Source organism: Colossoma macropomum, unplaced genomic scaffold (assembly GCF_904425465.1).
Source record: "Colossoma macropomum unplaced genomic scaffold, Colossoma_macropomum, whole genome shotgun sequence".
Classification (NCBI taxonomy): Eukaryota; Metazoa; Chordata; class Actinopteri; order Characiformes; family Serrasalmidae; genus Colossoma; species Colossoma macropomum.
Genome location: NW_023494789.1, coordinates 42,658,077 through 42,677,511, shown reverse-complemented (window position 1 = coordinate 42,677,511; position 19,435 = coordinate 42,658,077). Strand labels below are relative to the sequence as shown.

General features: G+C 38.9%; 1 protein-coding gene across 2 annotated transcripts in view; it reads right to left on the bottom strand.

Annotated features, from left to right (window-relative positions):
* Positions 1–263: 263 nt before the first annotated feature.
* rab11fip4b (RAB11 family interacting protein 4 (class II) b) overlaps positions 264–19,435 on the bottom strand; it is a 44,684-nt gene continuing 25,512 nt past the window's right edge. Inside the window, exons 6-14 of one of the 2 annotated variants that reach the window (XM_036571409.1) lie at positions 17,482–17,581; positions 15,263–15,366; positions 13,582–13,722; positions 12,094–12,175; positions 8,997–9,134; positions 6,344–6,502; positions 5,512–5,589; positions 4,179–4,322; positions 264–2,999 (exon numbers count right to left, since the gene is read on the bottom strand). In XM_036571409.1, the coding sequence (XP_036427302.1) occupies positions 2,880–2,999; positions 4,179–4,322; positions 5,512–5,589; positions 6,344–6,502; positions 8,997–9,134; positions 12,094–12,175; positions 13,582–13,722; positions 15,263–15,366; positions 17,482–17,581 (1,066 nt within the window). In that variant the 3' untranslated portion in view covers positions 264–2,879. The remainder of the gene's footprint in view (positions 3,000–4,178; positions 4,323–5,511; positions 5,590–6,343; positions 6,503–8,996; positions 9,135–12,093; positions 12,176–13,581; positions 13,723–15,262; positions 15,367–17,481; positions 17,582–19,435) is intronic. The other variant, XM_036571410.1, reaches the window with a different exon arrangement.

The following is a 19,435-nucleotide window of genomic DNA, read 5'->3' as shown; positions in this document are numbered from 1 at the left end:
AATATTATAGATTATTACACAAGTATTATATAGCACCTGTAAAACTATAGGGCCAGTTTCCTAAACTCAGATAAAGGCCCAAACCAAAACTAAAAACTTTTAATGATTATTCACCATAGGTGCTGCAGTTTAGTTCAAGACTAGGTTTAATCCAAGTCCAGTAAACAGACCTGTAGGGTCTCTTCTAAATACTTATGCAATGTTTCAGGTGGTGGCGACACTAAGTGATTTTCAGTTTTTTCAAAACCAAAAGGCACATGAGAAATTCTTCAGAATTTATTTCAAAAGTTCCAGACAAGTCTGTCCAGTTACAGGCTGCGCATCTATAACATGCTAAAGTCGATTTCTTTGTGTCCTAGGACTGTGCAGTATATCCCAACTGTTTAACAAACTGAAAAAGAGTACCAAAGAGAAATCATGTAACAATACTCCAAGTTACATTAATAAATTAAGAAGGCTCTTCTTGGAGCGAAGTCGTAAGTCTACTGCATTTAAAATGATGCGGCATATGAAACGCTATTACATCCATACAAACGTACAAACGTCTGAGAAACATATCCCTTCTAAAAGCTGAAATGCCAAAAAAAAAAAGGAGAAAGAAATAAATCAAAGTCAAAAGACTTCTGATTAATTAAGTAGTGCTGAGGCTGAACTAGACTGGTGACATCATTAGCCACAAGAGCCTGGCTACCAGGGCATTAGCATTAGCCACAGTTTGTTAGCATTAGTCTTCTCTATCTGGAACTGCTGCCATACAGCTGTGGATTCGATGTTTACTGTTTCAAACTCAGCTGAACTTATAGTTATTGCTTTTTCAACAGTATTTCAGATCCTCAGATTCGTTTAGTATCAGCTTCGGTGATGTTAGCAAGCTAACACACTTTGTTGTTATTAGCTCATTGAACTGATGCATGAAAATATCTCTGGTGACAGCAGATAAAACAGGCGAATGGAAAAAAAATGATGTGCTAGAATGCTAACCGGACAGCTAAATCATAGTTTTGGGTTTTAATGCAGCAGTTCCAGCCTGCTAACTTGCTAGCATCCAGGCTATAGCCTTGTAGCTTCTGCCACTACATTAGTGAAGTAATGCCTTTGACTCCATCTACTGAACATGTTCACAATGCCTAAACCAAAAATCTACACCATACAAACACACAGATAACCCCATTACTGGAAAAAGTGTACAAAAAGCCTAGATAATTAATGTAAAAGTGATGAGTGGCACATAGTATAGAAAAAAAGTGACTAATCCTGTACAGTATTTACATCATTTTGTCAGAGATTGCACTGAAATGTACGTGATTAAGAGAAAGCTAAACAGCTAGCCAGTGTGCAACTAAACAATCAGTAGGTCTACCGGTACTATCGGTAAATGAAAAGGCACAAGGGAAATGTTATTAAAACCCTAAAAATAAAGTTGTGCTCATGGTGCAAAGCTGGGGGAACAATACAAGCTTGGTGGATGTGAATGTGTCATGACTGTTTTCATTTGTATTGGAACTCAAACTGGTGAAAATCTGAGGAAAGGCTAATAAATTTACCTGCATCTTGCAAATCCATAATTCCATAAACAAACAAAAGTGATCCAAAAGCTAGGCCTAATTTTATAGCACCCAAAATTAAATATTTGGGAACGCTGAGGATAAAAAATATGCAAAACCCTCATTACGGTGAGGCATTTTGGAACAGCAGCTTGTGATTCTATTACTTTTTTCCCCAGACCCTGTTAAAGCTCCTACAAAACAGCATTTGTAAAACAATACAGCTTAAAGGAATATTCTAGCATTTTTCAAGCTATTCCAAGCTAAACTCTACCTCTAGCTTACAGGTGATTACCAAGAACAGCACTTTTAAATGAATTATTACAAACACAGTCCTTTGTACTTGCTGAAACAACTGCCCATTAACTTCTGTTATAAGTGTGTTTTATGTTAACAGGTTTTCAGTTGTTCCTAAAGTACCGGGAAACACATTAAAAATAATTGTCTGTGGTAATCGACTGTATGCTACAGCAACAACAGATAGACATAAGGTTGGAAAATGCTGCAGTATTCCTTAAAATAAGTGGCTATTCTTTGAAATTACAGTATATGAAGACAGGAAGGCTAGTGAAATATCCCCAAACACAAACGTATGCACATTCAGAAAGGTAAGTGAACATTCAGATGCTGCCGTTTCTCTTAAACTCTGATTATAAACTCTCTCACTAACTAAAGTGGCTTTAATCTGCCTTTTCTGTTATGAAATAAACTCAGTACATAGCAAAACACACATTTGTCTGCCTCAAACTTCCCTTATCCCCCTTCTCTCGCTTTCTTTCTCTCTCTTAAGACTTATTTCTTAGCCACCCACATAGAGCCTCATCACACACCATCAAAGAACTCAAAGCTCACATATTCCCTCTGATCGACTTACTTTTCACTAAAATTGATCACCAAGCAAATGTGATCGACATGATCAGCAGGTTTGAGCACTAATGGGACTATACAGGGAAGAAAAAAATGGGTATCTTGTACTGTTTACCATAAAACAACCAACCAGTTTCAATCAATAACCCAAATTTCCCCCTCATGGTCCACTGCACGTGTACAGAACAGACCACATCCAGTGTACGTTACACAATCCCATAATGCCCTTCCAGTGATGATTCCCACAGTCGTACAGAGCAGCAGTGATGAACTATGTCTTGGAAAAGTGCAGGAAGTATTCCAGTGTCTCCTGACGTCTCACAACATGAACGAGTGAAGGAGGAATGAAGTTTATTTCACAGCATGAAGTTCACATCCATTTGGAAGAACATAGTTGAATTCAACTCGCAACCTCCACCTCCAGGCCAGCAGGGGAAGCTGTGCGCTCAGAGGTACTTCAGCTTCAGCTTAGGCATTTTTGATTTCCAGGATGGACGGGTTGTGGTCCAGGATAGATAATATAATCTTATCCATGTACTGCCTGAGACGCAGATTTATCTCCTCTTGTTCCTTCAGGGCCTCCATTAACTGTGGAAAAAAAAATAAACAAAGATGAGGGCTGCTCACTGGGCGACATTCTGTCAACGATAAATATTTCTTTCAGAGAAAATGCACATATCCTTTTGCAGTGACAGCAGCCACGTTTACATGCAGCCTGATTATCTGTTAATAATCCGACTAATAGCTCAACTGGAATAGAATACGTCCATTTATACATCTCAACTGGAATAGACTAGTCTGATTGAGGCCATTCGGAATACAATTTCTATCCGATTGGATGAGGTGGGTAATCCTGTAAATAATCTGTTAAATAGAAGAATATAACCGTGTAAATGCCTGTATCTGATTACGTTCCCAAATCGGAAAGTTTAAGTACGTTCTGCGCATGTGCATCGAGTTATAGTGAAAGTTGATAATGTTCAACATGGCAGGAGCAGAAACTGGTCTGCAGAGGAGATGAAGTTTATGCTTTGAACTATAAAAGACGGCGATGGGACGGGCGTCCAGCTTATGTGTCTCAGAACACGACGTCTTCCTCTCGGCCTTCTTTAATACGGACATGTGAAGGACGTTTTCCTGAGTCTGACATCATTTTAAAGCAATTAAAAACAAGCACTGCTCACTGCTGCTCGTCTCACTCTGACTGGACTCACGTGATGCTGGTTGTCATGGTAACATCTACACTAAGTGGTTCTCTATGCATGCGTGTAATCTTGGATCTGATTACTTGTAGTGCACATGTGAACAGAGATTTCCATCAGATTGTTCAGGACAGTGAGCATATAAACACCTCAGTGTTAATCTTTAATTGGAATGTATTCAATCGGATTGGCAAAAATCTATGGATGTAAACAAAGCCCATCATATCTCTGATGCCAACTTTCAAAGAAAACTTGCTGAAAATCCCATTCAACCCAATGACAGATCAGTTTTTATTACGATTTGTATTGGAGCACTAAAATGTTTGCCAAGTGTTGCCACATAACAGTTTCCAGTTTTCAGTGCTACACTACTGAGCTGGAATGTGAGAAAATGTAAGAACACATTTGTGGGTGGTGGGTGAGCATTTCTCAGTTAACCAGACAAATTACACCAAAAGTGAAGCCTCTCCAGTTTATTTCTACTTAATAATTCACACTTTGGGCTTAAGAGTAATCCAGCTTTACGAAATCAAACAGGACAGAAATTTGGAAACTTAAACCGTACCTGGTCTCGGGATGCGTTGTCGATCTCTGTGGCGAGTGACTGTGCTTTAGTCTGTGTGGCAAACAGGTTCTTAGCTTCGTGCAGACTCAGACTGAGAATCTGACCGTTTAGCTCTTCATTCTGCTCCCGCAGCTTCTGATTCTCCTGCATGGGTAAAAAAAAAATAACAAAAAACTGTCAGAAATGGCTGATCTCAGATCAGCTTCACTGTTTTTCTGACAGTCATTTCGAACTCAGGGCAGGATTTCTCAGTAAAGCCAGATAACAAGTCTAAAATGAGGACTGACCAACAGGACTGGCTTGTCTGGCTAACTGAGAAATCCAGTTTTATGAAACACCTGTAACAATCTGTTCAGTTCAAACAAAGTCAAGGATGTCGCTGCATATTTCTCTGTTGTTAAATTACCTGCAGTTTTGACATGAGGCTGCAGGTAAAATGAAGAAATGGAAGTGAGTCTACAGATGAGTTAAATGTCAAGGCTGATGTAATCAGTGGCGAGAAGGACCAGAGATGAATAATCAGTGGAGTGAGTGGTCAGTGTGGGTACAGTATGTGGGCTGTGAGCTAAATTAGCCTAGCTGGTACTGAAGGACGCTGTATTGCAGCTCCTGACACTTTCACCTAAACACTACTGAACAAAAGCGTTAATGGGCCCATACTCTATATTTGTCTTCTCTTTTATTTTTATACCTGAAGTGTGCATATAATGTTTGTGTGGTTTTATGTACCAAAAGCAGTCAAAATTCATTTTAACATGATCATTGACTCACCTCTCTAACCTTCTATTCTTTAGAATTAACAGCCTTTTTTATTTGCCTCTTTAAGACTGATATACAGTCGTATGCAAAAGTCTGGACACCCCCCCAGTCAAGTTACATGTTTAGCTGATTTTCTAACTGAAAATAAGTATACTCTTTTATAGAGAACACACTTAAAATGGCATCTTTTCTGCAAATTTCAGTGAACAATTTGTATTTAATTGCTTAACACTTAATAAACGAGTAAAAAAATATATAATAAAATATACAGTGTAAAATATGCAATAACTGTTACCCCAATACCCCCAATAAATTAAACAACGCTTCTAACAACTGACTACATTACTGTAGGCTGAATAGCTGGTGTGTGACATCACAACCAAGATGAATTCAAAACTTGATGTTTCTTTTTACTCAAAGTGAGGCCAATTCAGTTTTTTATAATATGGGCCCTTCAAAAACGCAAAGCTCTGCCAGGTTCCAGTGAGGTTCTGCGCCCCCTGGAGGCAATCAGCGGAGTTGTTATTAGTCATTAATGATCAGTTATTTAGAGGGCGCAGGAATGAGGCTTTACCGCCAGACTGCGGCACAGTCGTGTGCTAACGCACACTCGCTGGTGGAGTTCAGGATGAACGTCCTGCAAAAGACAACGCTGCACACACACACACACACACACACACACAAGGGGACGAAATCCTACATGTCTGGAGATTTGTTTTTAACCCTGAGTGTTTACTTTCTTTTGCAAACAGGCTTCCTGAAGCTGGATCCAGTCTAAGAGCAGGACAAACAAAAACAAAACTTCAGCAAACAGTAATGAGTGCAAACACTGCTCTTTACACTCACACTAAAAGTCAGCAAGGTTTAAAGTTCTTTCACTTAACTATATTTATGCCCAAACATCTCACCTGTCTGACCTGTCCATGTTTCTCACCTGTCTGACCTGTCCAGGGGTTCCACCTGTCCGACCTGTCCAGGCGTCTCACTTGTCCGACCTGTCCAGGTGTCTCACCTGTCCGATCTGTCGAGGTGTGCCGCCTGTCCGACCTGTCCAGGTGTCTCACCTGTCTGACCTGTCCAGGTGTCTCACCTGTGTGAAATGTCCAGGTGTCTCACCTGTCCGACCTGTCCAGATGTGCCACCTGTCCGATCTGTCCAGGTGTCTCACCTGTCTGACCTGTCCTGGTGTCTCACCTGTCCGACCTATCCCATTGTCTCTGTCTTACCCATATATGTGTTTCCCTCGTCTGACTTGTCCATGTGTCTTACCTGTCTGACCTGTCCAGGAGTCCTGCCTGTCATACCCACCCGTGTGTGTCATTTGCTTGACCTGTCTAGGTGTCTCACCTGTCTTACCCTTCATAAGTCTAACGTCTATGCCAGTGTCTCTGACTTGTGTGTCTCACCTGTTTGAGTCTCTTCACCTCCTGCTCGAGTTCGCTCTCTCGTGTGCGTGTGCTGAATTCTGATAGGCTGGTGGATGAGCTCCGGCCCCGCCCAACACGCTCCGCGTCCAGTTTAAACACCTGCAGGTGCTCCAGCTCCCGCCGCAGGTCCTCTATCAGCTACACACACACACAGCAGGAGAGATCAGGATACACATTCTGAGTGCAGCCCTCATAATCCTTCAGTCTGTCCACACTTGTCCTCACACATTTACCCAGTTTCCCCTCTTACCCCAAATGTAGTTTACCAACCAAAAGATTTATGTTTGCTCTAGTTTAGCTCTGGAGCTACAGTGTGCTATAACAGTGAAACCACATAAGCATGTCTTTTAGAGATTACTGTACTGATTACAGATTACTGTAACTCCACACGGTTTGAGGCGAGTGTGTGGTGATTTAGATGTGCAGTTAGCACCATGCTAACTGGTGTACATACGCTTCCATCACTTGTTAGCTATATCCTGTGTTAGCCTCTCTTCATTAATTTTCCCAAAAATGTAATCTGCCTAGTAATGTAATAATAATTTTGCACTTAACTTGGTAAAAAATGTAATAAACGCAATAATGCCCAGTAACATAATACAAAGTGTAAAACCATAAGGTGATACTTTATTATATTATTGGGAATTATTAGGTAGTATCATATGTGATGCTTTATTATATTATCAGTAAGTTGTTACATTTTCAGACTGATCACATGTAATATATTATTAGGAATTTGTCATATTTACAAGCTGATGGATGATATACTACACTGTCTGACCGTGTAACACCATGTTCATTTTCAGTACATATTCTGCATTTTGCAGAAAGCATTAAAGCTTTGTTGAAGACCGTCAGCAACTGCTCTTAAAAGTATTCCACCATCCACAACATAATATGATCAGCCTGAAAATGTAATAAATTCCCAATAATGTATTAAGATATTGGGATCTTATTTTAATTTCAGTTAAGACACTGTATTACATTATGGGTTTTATTACAACCTTGACGTTGTGAAGTGCTAATTTTTATTACATCTCTAGGCATTGAGAAATCATTACAACATTGAGTTTTACAGACTTCCATTAAATTTTAGGATTGATTTTAAAATCACAGCGATCGCACTGTATGATGATGCTAAATGTGTTCCTATATACATTTCTGAGCTGTGTAACGATATATAGACGCTCAGATCATGTAGTCAGAGCCTTCCAGCTGTTCCAAAAACAAAATAGACAGCACTAAAAGGAGACCGGGCCTTTGCTCTGTGTGCTACCAAACTCAAACGCTGTTCCTCTGGACATTAGACTGTCAGACTTTGTGAACATCTTTTAAGAAGCATCTAGTGACTTATTTTATTACCACTGCTTTCTGTTGATTTTTAATATTTGAGGGTAGTTTATGGCTTTTGTCTGAAAACTTGCAATACAAATAAAAACTGCTTGCTTGCTTTTACTCATTTACAATTTATACCCTATTTTAAACCCTCCCAGGACCCATTCTGTGACAGAATGGCTTCAATTCTGCAATTCTGTGTTTGACCCATGCATGCTCTTGCAATGGCAATAGTGAAGTTTTGACTGTGGTTTAGCAAACACTCATATCAGACAAAGCCAAGGACATGAGCTTTCGACTGAGGGAATTAAAACTAGTCAGAGTGGATCTGAAGTAGCGTTAATGTTGTGGAGGGTTTGGATGCTTAAGACAATCTAGAATAGTGTGATCTTTGACACGGCTCATCAAATGTCTGCGGACTCTTTTCAAAATGTTTTATGGATGGTTTCCTGTAACTGACCATATAAAAGCCTAAAAAAGGTTTAGCACTCAAACCTTTCATGTGTTATAGCCACCTTTGGACCAAAAGAGCTTGTAACAATAGTTTGAAAAAGTTTTGTTGTTATTGTAAGTGTGAAAAAATTAACACATCCTCTACGGAGAACACACTACTGCACATTTTAATGCATAATTACTGTTTAGTTGATGAATTTAGGGAAAAACGAAACACAAAATGTGCGATATGTTTTGCACAGGCCACATTTTATGTTGATTTTTTCTCCAATATGTTAAATTTAGCAAATAAACAGTAAGTGTGCATTAAAATGTGCAGACGTTTGTCTCTGTAGAGGATGTGTTCACTTATTTTCAAATTGAAAATCAACAAATATATGCAATTTGACCAGGGGTGCCCAAACTTTGGCTTATGTATTTATACCTTGGTTGAACAACTAACAGAGCATGTTTAAATATATTTTGTGCTATTTTATACTTTCATTTACAAACTACTTTGTATTTTCTATTATTTGATTTAAAAATCAGTACTTAACCAAATGTCTTGATTAATATGATAACTAAACTAAGGCAAGTTCAGAGAGCATATGGGCCAGAGGAAATAAAAACAAACGACAGATGGACATTAATGGGTCAATTGAGAAGTAACAGTGAAAAACTTGAAAAATTAAAAAATTTAGGCAAAATTTCTAGAGTTCTAGCACTAGTCTGCATCTAGTGGAGTGAGTCTAATTGCTTTCGTGATCAACATGGGAGAGACGAAACCTTAAACTCCACTCAGTGTCTATATCAGCCCTCTGTGATGTGCTGCAGTGTAAACAGACACTAGGTGGCGCTCTCTGACCTCCTGCATGGCCTCCTTCTCTCTCTGGTAGTCATTCCGGTTCTGCCTCAGCTTGTCCATCATCTTCCTGTACAGATCCATCTCGTCCTTCAGACGCAGGCTGGTGTCCTCCAGTTTGTCCGTCATTCGCTGCTTTTCCTACACAAAACACAACAAATCAGATACAAATTTACAGCAAAAGTCAGAGACCCTTCAAAACAGACATTTCTGAGGAGATCTAATCCAATCGCATAAGTAAAGGAGAAAACCAACCTGAAAAATAAGGATTAAAAGCTACAGAGAAAATGAGACTTTTAACAACGACCTGGAAGACATGATAGTCACCAAAACTGTCCCAATCAGATAAACAGTACTTAAAGCTTTCATCTTTGAGAGAGAGGAGAAAATCAAACTGCTTCAGATCTGAAAACATCCACAGGTGTTTCTGTCCATCCTTCCACTGTGAGAAGACAACTCAGTGCTATGGGTCTGAAAGGATGTGTAGCTGTCAAGAAGAACCTCACTGAGAAAAGGAGACGGACACATCAAACAAAGAAGGTGAACAATGGACTGACCACCTCAGAGTCCAGACCTCAGCATCACTGAATGTGTTTGATTACTTCAGAAAATGATCAACCAACTTCTAAGACTGAACTTTGGAGGTGTGTCTGCAGATTTCTTTGAGAAACTGAAACTGAGTCTCCTGAAAAGAATGGAAGCTGTAATAAAGGTAAAGAGTGACACTCTGAACACTGAAAAACAGACTTTCTGTTAAATATATGTTTTCAGCTCTGGTGCTGAAAAATGAATAACTTGTACTTAATGGCAGTTTTGAATGGAACTTTCTGAAGGTAATTAAAAAATATATTTTTTTTTCTCCATAAACAATATTTCTCCATAAATAATACATTTCAAACTTTTTCTGTATTTTGGCCAAAAGCTAGACATTCAACATATCTGTTTTATTTATTCTTTTCAACATTTTTCACATATTTTCTGTCATTATGTTCATGAATATGAACAAAACATCTCTTGTGTTTTGGGTCAAATTGACCCTTTCAATTCAAATCAAACTGAATGAGCCATGAGTCCAGCAAAAAGGTTTCATGATCAAAAAATGATTGAAAATATGTTTCCTGTAATTTGAAACTATAAAATGGGTCAATTTGACACAGAACATAACAGAAGGGTTAAATAAATGAAGGCGGAGTCTCTGAATTTTGCACAGTACTGTACAAGCGATGCTCCTAAACACACTGGAAATGTTATCTTTCCAGAATTTCTCCAGTTTGATTAAAAAAAAAGCTGCAGCTCAAAGAATTTAAAAAAAGAAATTTGTGCAACACTGCATGCACGATGCAAAATGCATGCGTATACTGCACAAACACTTAGTATTCAGGGCAGAGCTTATAATACCTCACTGATGATTAGTATGCAAGATGATGTTGATAATAGGCACGCAGTGTAAAACACTGTCTGCAGTTCTTCGGCATGTGCAGAAAATAGAAACGTTGATGAACATGCACACGCACACATTTTAATCAAGTCAAGAGCTGAACATATGTGTTTGTGCGTATGTATGTACATGTGTGTGTGTGTGTGTGTGTGTGTGTGTGTGTGTGTATATGTGTGTGTGTGTGTGTGTGTGTGTGTGTGTGAAGATGGCTAGCAATCATTAGCATCCCAAACCATTAAAGAAGTAATAATATATAGCCTTTTCTTTAGAGATATTTGTGTATGGTTTCATTATGGCTGTAGTAGTAAAACTAAATTGTTTTTGTTTTTAACTAATTTTCTCCTCAATAGGGTAAATTCAATGCTAGCTAGGCTCCCCCTTCACACAGCGCTACCAGCTAGCATCTCCACCAAACTGCCGCTAACGCAACATAGTTGAACAGCTCAACACGCCTGGAGGAGAACACTAACTGCTAATTCTGTTATGTCAGCTAAAGCCAGGGGTTACGCTACACAACCTTTACCCTAATTTTAGCCCTGATTCTCAGTCTGTGCTGGTGGGCTCTAGTCTGCAGATCTTTGGGTCAGTCGGAGTCAACAGTTGGAGCGAGAATCGAGTAGGCTTCGAGTTTTTGGCTTCTCGATTGTGTTCAGACCAGTCAGAGTTTATCAAACATGTTTGCAATCTAGTGTAAACAAATCATCGAGTGTAAACGGACTCATGCAACAGCCAATGAAAACAGAGTGCGAAAGAAGAAAATACAGCAATGAACAAAGACAAATGGCGAAAAGTCTCTCAACTGTGGAGCGAAGCTTTTTAATGAGCCAAGTTTAAGGCATGAGCACAATCGAGTTTATGTACATTTAAAACTCTAAAAACACCAAACTGACCACATTTTTACATCCATGAGCCTCACAAACATGTTTACCTGCTGCCTATTTACTGTATCGGCACAAATGGCAGAGAAAACAGCAGCAGCAGTTTCACGTTTGTTTATTTGAGTCCCCTAGCAACAGGAGAACGCGAGAGTTTGCAAGAGTTCAGTGAGCCCCCATAAAGAGTTCAAGCTCCCATAAAAAGTTTCAGACTCTAGTTTGGATCCGAAGTGCTCTTTTACAACTATCTTGAATCCAGGGATGGCCTGCCCATTGAACAGGAATGTCTCCCATCCAGAACCTGCCTTGATCGTGCAGGATTTTGCTTGCCATGATGGGAAAGGAGTACTTTCGGTGACATGATTGGGCAATAGGCATAACAGCAACACCTCCACAAAGATGAAAGTATGCCTCAAAAGAATAATCTAGCAGCTCTCATAGAATAATCATGCAACGTCCTTTTTCCAAAACCATTTATACCATAAGAGCCTGGCCCACATTTTAGTTCAAGAAGTTGGAATGGACAAAATACACCAATACAGCCACATTTTAAAAAGGCTATCAAAAATATGAGTACAATTATTTTATTTTTTTATTCAATATGTTCCTCTTGGGAGTTTTAGACCTTTTGTATCTTCTGGAATTACTCATGATATCCAAGATAGACTGGATGTGCACTGCAACATTATTTACAATAATAATAATAATAATAATAATAATATCATACTGTCATATTGCCCACCGCTAACTTTCAGTTTGCAGTTTGTGGTTGTAAAAATGCACACACCTCATCCAGCTTCTCCGTCTGAGATTTCAGCCTGTTCACATTCAGCAGCAGGTCTGCATTCTCCAGCTCCAGCTGCTGGACGCTGCAGACAAAAAAAAACAAACAACGTAAAAAAAAAAAACACACACACAAACAAACAAACACACACACACATCAGGCCACCAACTCCACAAAACATAGTTTCTGAGTCATTCTATGGAAACATCCATTTTTGTGTCCCTAGTGTTTACAGACATATTACACTTGAAAAACATGTTAAGGTTACAATTTATTTACATTTTAAAATAAAACAGTTTTTAACAATTACACCTTCTTGAGTCATCAATTTAGCAATATTGGTTTTTTAATCAAATATATAGAATTCCAGGCACCACAGAAGTGCTCGTCCTCACAGTCATGTGTAATGGTTGTCATATTTTAAGGTTAAAAAAAACGTTTTCCTGCAATTTTAACTGCAATAATCTATACATGAATATGAAATATATGACTTAATTGAGATAAGGAAAACAAATGCCAAACAAATATTTTAAAATATATAATGAAAGTCGTGGTCCCTTGTAGTCGTGTCACTGGTGTCACTCTTATTTTTAAAATAAAAATCACACTGATGACATCACTTGACTTCCTTTTCCCTATTTTCTGAAGATCTATGAAGAAAAGCACATGGAAAAGCACTGTGTCCTTTCAGTTATCAGACATTTTCTCACTTAGCTCATGATTTCATATGAAGCTTTTAGATGAAGTCACTGGTGTGACCGACTTTATTTTTAGGTAATTGTGAAAAAACAGAATACAAATGGATTGAATTATATATTTTAGTGGATATTCCATGAATGACAACATGTGGTTTGATGCTCTGTAGCAGCCATTTTGTAAAATGCATTTTTCTTTAAAAATGTCACTGGTGTTACCGTCTCTGGTGTTACTTTTCTTATGTATAACACCAATGACGATCAGTAACACCAGTGACTCCCATGGACAAATAAAAAAAAAGTGGACGTTTCTGTAGAATGACCCTTCTATGGATTTTTTTCAGCAGGGCAGTCACGGAGGCTTATGTACCAAGTAGCATTTGTAATTAGCATCTATGAAGATGAACAACAGTCAGGTTTCTATTGCAGTTCTTGGCTGTGGGCTGTTCTTTTGTCCATGTTTATAGATAACAGGGAGTCATAACAATAACATAAAAAAGGGGACAGTGTCAGAAACCACAAACAAATCTATCATTGATCATTTACGAACCCAACATAGAGGCCAGTGTGTGTGAGCTTCCTAATTCTGCTTTGTTCTACTGAACTTTTTGGTTTGTTAAGTTTGTTTAGTGTTATGGATGCTGCGCAGTAGCCTGAGCTGAAAGTCTGACAGACGTAGCAACACTAACTAAGACAGATGGGACTTTCAGATGTTTGCAAATTGTCCATGATCCTTCTGCAGATGGAGGTTTGTCTGTGTGTGAGTGTGTGTGTGTGTGTGTGTGTGTGTGTGTACCGGTTGGTGAGCAGCTCTATCTGAGTGTTTTTGTCTCTCTCCAGTTTGCTGAACGCATCCCGGTGTCTCCGGCGCTCAACCTCCATCATCAGCTCGGCTCGAGCCTCCTGCTCCTTCAGCAGCTCCTCCAGCTCATGAACCCTAAACACACCCAGACACATTTGGCTGAGCTCCAGCAAACATCTGTCCTCAGAACAGTGTGTTAAATCAAAGTCACACCTAGAGAGTTTTTTTAACACTTAATGATCACAAGGTACCCAACACGGCGAGAATTTCCAGTTGAGAAGAAATATCAGTGGCGCTTCAGGGAATATGCTGATGATTAACTATCCAGCCACTTCACTCATTAAACAAAAGCATAACAGATAAATGCAGTGCTCAAAAATAATGTTGGGACACTGTATACAAATTTCTATCTTGTTTATTTAGCAATTTCGAGAAGAAATGCATCATTTATTCATTCATATCCATCAGAAAAGTTACAACAAGCAGCATTAATGACCAGGTTTACATGACCAGTATTACTACAACAGGAATACTTATTCAAAAGTAATTCTAAATAAAAATAAATTCTTTTAGTTTTTTTTTTTTAAACTGCTTGTTTGTTTGACCTAAATACCAGGCATCTCTTTTTGTGTAACCGCTGGCCCATGGATTGTTGTTGGAGGAAGGGGGTCAGAACGCACACTATGTTGCAGTGCATGCTGGGGACTGTAGTGCATCTCTAGAAAATGAAAATCATTTCACGGGCCAAACAGGACTGTGTCACGGGCCTAAGTTCAGCCTTTGCATGTAAGGTTATGTGAGTGTTAACCTGTGATAACCTGTTACAATTATCTTTCTCTCCTTTTCTCTATTATTTTAATTATGTTTAATTTTTCTTGTTCCTGCTCCTGTTTTCTTATTCAATTTTATAATCTATTTTACTTTTGAAATTCTATGTGTGGTCTTCTGTTTTCAGTTTTTGGGGTATAGTGCATCACAGAAATTATGAATGGGTGTTTCCTTCCTTCCTTCAGTGTTTCCGTCCTTCCTTCCTTCCTTTCGTGTTTTCTTGCTTCCTTCCTTCCTTCCCCCTCGGTGTTCTTTCATTCATTCACTCATTAATTCATTTATTCTTCCACCCATTCATTCATGTTCTAAGCAACCCCAGCGGCCCAGGTGTTGTTCATACATTTCAAATTTTTTCTTTCAATCATGACGTTATAAATTACATAATAACAAACTTCCTCTATCTTTCAGAATGTTAATGAAGTTTAGAGTCAAGCAATGTACTGTGTTGGACGGCACATCCGGAGATCTCCAGTTTGAACATGAGCATTTGGATCAGTGTCCCAACATTTGTCTCGAAGTAAAACTGATCTGATTTTCTGCAGTTATCGGATTATTAAGTGCATGTAAAGGCACCCAATGTCGCTGTCAGAACAACATGATGTGTCTTCATACCGTATCAACACTTCATGCAGATCCACAGGAACGGTCCAAAACGACTTTGAATAAAATCTTGCTACTTCAACTTACACTGAAAGTTAAGAACATTTTTTCCCTTTCCTGAAAAGTTACTTTTTGCTCTGACGGTGATGACATTCTAAATAAAATAATCTATAAATAAATGTATAGCTCGACTGAATGATTGAATAATTTCACAGTGTGTGTGTGTGTGTGTGTGGTGCATATTTACCTGTGCACTAGTTGTGTGTTCTCCTGCTTCAGTTTGGATTTCACATCACCATTCGTTAAACACTCGTTCTCCAGCTCAGACAGCTTCTTCTCCAGCTGACTCACCTGAGCAGGTAGCAGGAATAATATCAAGACATCATCTTTTCATTAAAACAGCAAAGTAAACACATAACTGCATGGATGGATGGATGGAAGCATGTGTTTTTTATAGATTGCTGGGAGAATCTGGCATTTAATTTAATTTATCTCTCTATTTATCTCATAAATCCTAGAAATCCAGAAGTGCAACATCAAGATCATTAATCGCATCCCATATCAGCATCTTGAGCACTAGTGCAGATTTAAGATCTTGGTTTTCCCTTGTAGTCCCTCAGCTTGCCACACCAACGGAACACTTCTGAAAAGGGCTCTGAAGAACTTAAGATAATTCACAAAGTTCCTTGAGGAACTGTTTTCTCCATCATGGTCTGAAACCTCTTCTTGGTTTTGTATCTTAAGAAATTCCAGTAATCAATATGTACATGGTCATAAAATGTAATTGCGAGCATGCAAATCCTAGTTCAGTCATTCTTTTCATGGATGTAGGTGCTCACCAAACTTTTTAGCCACTAAAGGGACCTGGTACAACACAAGAAGACTTTAAGGAACCCCAGAAATGTTAAATTAGTGTGAAAATTGGTGTGAAAGTTCTCTTAGGAACCCTCAAAGGTGCTTGATCGCTCAGTCAAAAGAAAGCTCTTCTAGGATGCTAGAGCTGAATCATCATACTTGATGGACTCGAGTGAGGTAGTCAGAAATTCCTGCAAGAGCTTGTATACTATCAATCGCATTATATAGGAAGGTTTTTTGAGGCACCTTAATATGTATTTTTGTAGCTCTCTGTGTACCCTATTGGATATTCAAGGCACCTTTAGTTTTAACAATGTAGAATAGCATTAGGCTCATAACTGGGCTCATTCAACTTAAACACTGCCCAACAGGACAAATCTCGCTGCCTTGCATGAGGAGCCTTCAACATGTTTCATTTTCATTCTCCTTCTAAATAGACCTACAGAAATGCTGTAGATTGCAATGGTGCTGTTTTGAGCCTGAGAGTGAAGAAACTGTGCCAAAAGCTCCATTTCAGCGCTTAGCTTCGTCTCCTGGTATCCAAAAAACAAATGTACCCTTATTTATTAGCAGAATTTTTTATTATACTACCATGAAGTTGGTTTAAACAGGACCAGCAGTAATGAAGAAGCAGAGTTGAGCTGAATACTTTGAAAAAGTCGTGATTTCAGCCTTTAGCAGAGCTCAGAAACACTGAGATCAATAACTGATCATCACATTGATTTATCAGTCTACTCAGGCTTCAGCAGATCCTAGTAACACTGAGATTAATAACCGATCATCACATTGATTTATCAGTCTACTCAGGCTTTAGTAGGTATATCAGTATTTGTAAAGCAGCTGTCATTTGAGGTCGTCTTTAGAATTCGTCTAACGGGTATGTTTGCTACATGCTGTGCACTGATTTTAAAATAGTTAATAAACAAGCACTTATGGTATTTATTTTGAAGATTGTGTTTTTATTTAGTGGGTACGTGTTTTAAAGGTATTCTCCTAAAAATGCAAAAAGTAACTGTACTCTGAATACTGTCTTTATAACATGTAACTTGGACTAAATACAGATGATTTCTGTATTCTGAATATGTATTTCAATACTTGTATTTTGACACATCCCAAACCTGTGAAGGAGCAGGAAATTATAAGGTGATTCATACTGGAATTACTTAGCAGACTTGGTAGATTCATACTGGACTAAAATCACAAAATCACAAAAAATGACGGCAGACAAAACTAATCCAGCTCCAATAGGGCTCAACCCCAGATTAACCCTTCTGAGTCAAACTAGTTGTACAGAGAGAGTTAATACAGATTAAATATTCATAATCTTTATCTGCGCTCTGAAAGAAATAGCCATTTCAGTTTTTGAATCATAGTTTCTGTTTATCATATTAAAGCTGAAATGACCTTCGCTCCTGATAAATGGTCTCAATTAAACACTAGCAGTAAATGACGTGAACTTAATGACACAAGGTCTTAAATTAGGTTTGACTGGCTATTCCGGACGGAGTGCAGACGGGTTAACTTTATCAGGCAGATTAGATTAAGGAGGTCAGTTATAGTGTGTGTGTGTGTGTGTGTGTGTGTGTGTGTGTGTGTGTGTGTATGCATTACCTTCTCAGAGATGTCTGCATCCGAGGAGTCGATGCTGTCTCTGAACAGATCCTCCGTACTGCCGTTACTGCTGCTGAGGTTACTGTGGTGGAGCAGCTGCCTGTAAAACAAACCCACACAGCAGTGAGAACACACTCACATATACACACACACACTCACTGCAATGTATACAGAGACAGAATGAGGGAAAAGGAGTGAGAGAAGAAAGACTGAAAAGGGGGGATGATAAAGAGAGAGAAAGAAATAATAAGGGTAGACAGAAAATGAAAGAGTGAGGGAAAGAAAGAGAGAGGGAGGGAAAGAAAGAAAAAAGAAAGATAGGAAGAGAGAGAGTAGAGGAGAAAAAGTGAGAAAATGAGAAAGAAACAGAAAATGAAAGAAATGAGGAAGAAGATGGGGAAAAGAAGAGATACTAGGGGAAGAAAGATGGAGAGTGAGAGGAAAAAGAAAGAAAGAAAACAGAAAGAGTGAGAAAGAGGGAATGAAAAGATAGCGTAAGGGAAAGAGAAAGAGAAGTAACAGTGGAAAGAGAGAGAGAAAGAGAGAAAGAGAGGGATAGAAGAAAGGGAAAGCAAAAGAACAAGAGAGAAAGAATGAAACAGAGCAAAAGAAAGAGAGAGAGAGAAACAGAAAGAGAGATAGAGAGAGCGAGAGCGATACATACTGCATCAAATCCTGAAACGGACCGCGAATACACATAGATCACATCCCAGAAATAATGTATCAACAGAACTATGTGTTACTACATTAAAACTACATTACCCACGATGCACCACTTCTGCATTAACACTAACTGAGCTCTATTCTACAACTGAGTGTTTGGAGTCAGACTGCATTGCAGGAGAGATGTGACTGTGCGGAGTCGAGCTTAAAGCTACACAGACACACTCTGCTCCCCTGTCCTACTTGCCTCAGCCCCTCCCACACACACACACACACAAACACACACAAACACACACACACACACACACACTCACGGCCAGTTAAAGTGACGGGAATCCATTATCAATATTACAACTATCGGGTGTGAAAAGATCTGCAGCGACACACCCCCTCACACACTGAATAAATCTCATCACGTCCCAGAGAATCTCTACACACACACACACACACACACACACACACACACACAATGCAGTGTTAAACAGTGCTAATCTGTCTCCTTCTCTCAGGTCTACTAATTCTACTGTGAATAATACAGGTGACTGAGAAAAACACCTGAATTCTCACTGTTAAAGGCACCTGACACTCACAGAGGTCACAGAGACAATGTACACTCTGCTACACACAAACACAACTGCAGTCTGAGACCCCACCCCCAATCTGTGTTCTGCATAATGCTGCTTTAAAATGTTGCTGTTGGAAAATGCCGCGCCTCATAACAGCCAACAGTGGCAAGAAGCCATGTACGTTACCATGGTGACGGTGTTATCCACTATTACTATTACTAATACTGTATTTTCCATGAAGTTCAGTAGTTGCTGTACATGAACTAGTTCACCTGGACTTTAACTACAGTGCGAGCATCCATCACTTGCAGTTGGGAATACTGGTCTTAAGAGAGAAAATCTTCGTAAACATGTATTTTTTCTTAACCTTATTCTTAAGAACAAAGTTATGAGAAATTGTTATTTGTCAAATAACGTCTTAAGAATTTCCTTTTCTTAAGAATAGTTCTAAGAAGAAGGGATATTCTTGAAAACATTATGTTCTTGAATGTTTTCTTAACCTTACGATAGCCTCATACTTGTCTTAGGCTGTGAGAGTCGATGAGGTGAGCATCTACATTTACTTCTGCTGCTGCTCCTCATTCTCATCCGTCACCCCACAACTATCATATTTTCCAATGAGGATTTGTTCCTGTTGGCTGTTTGTTCCACCATCACCTCTAATTCTTGTTTGCTAATTTTTTAAACACTTGGTTTAATGTTTTTCCTCCATTTTGCTCCTTTGA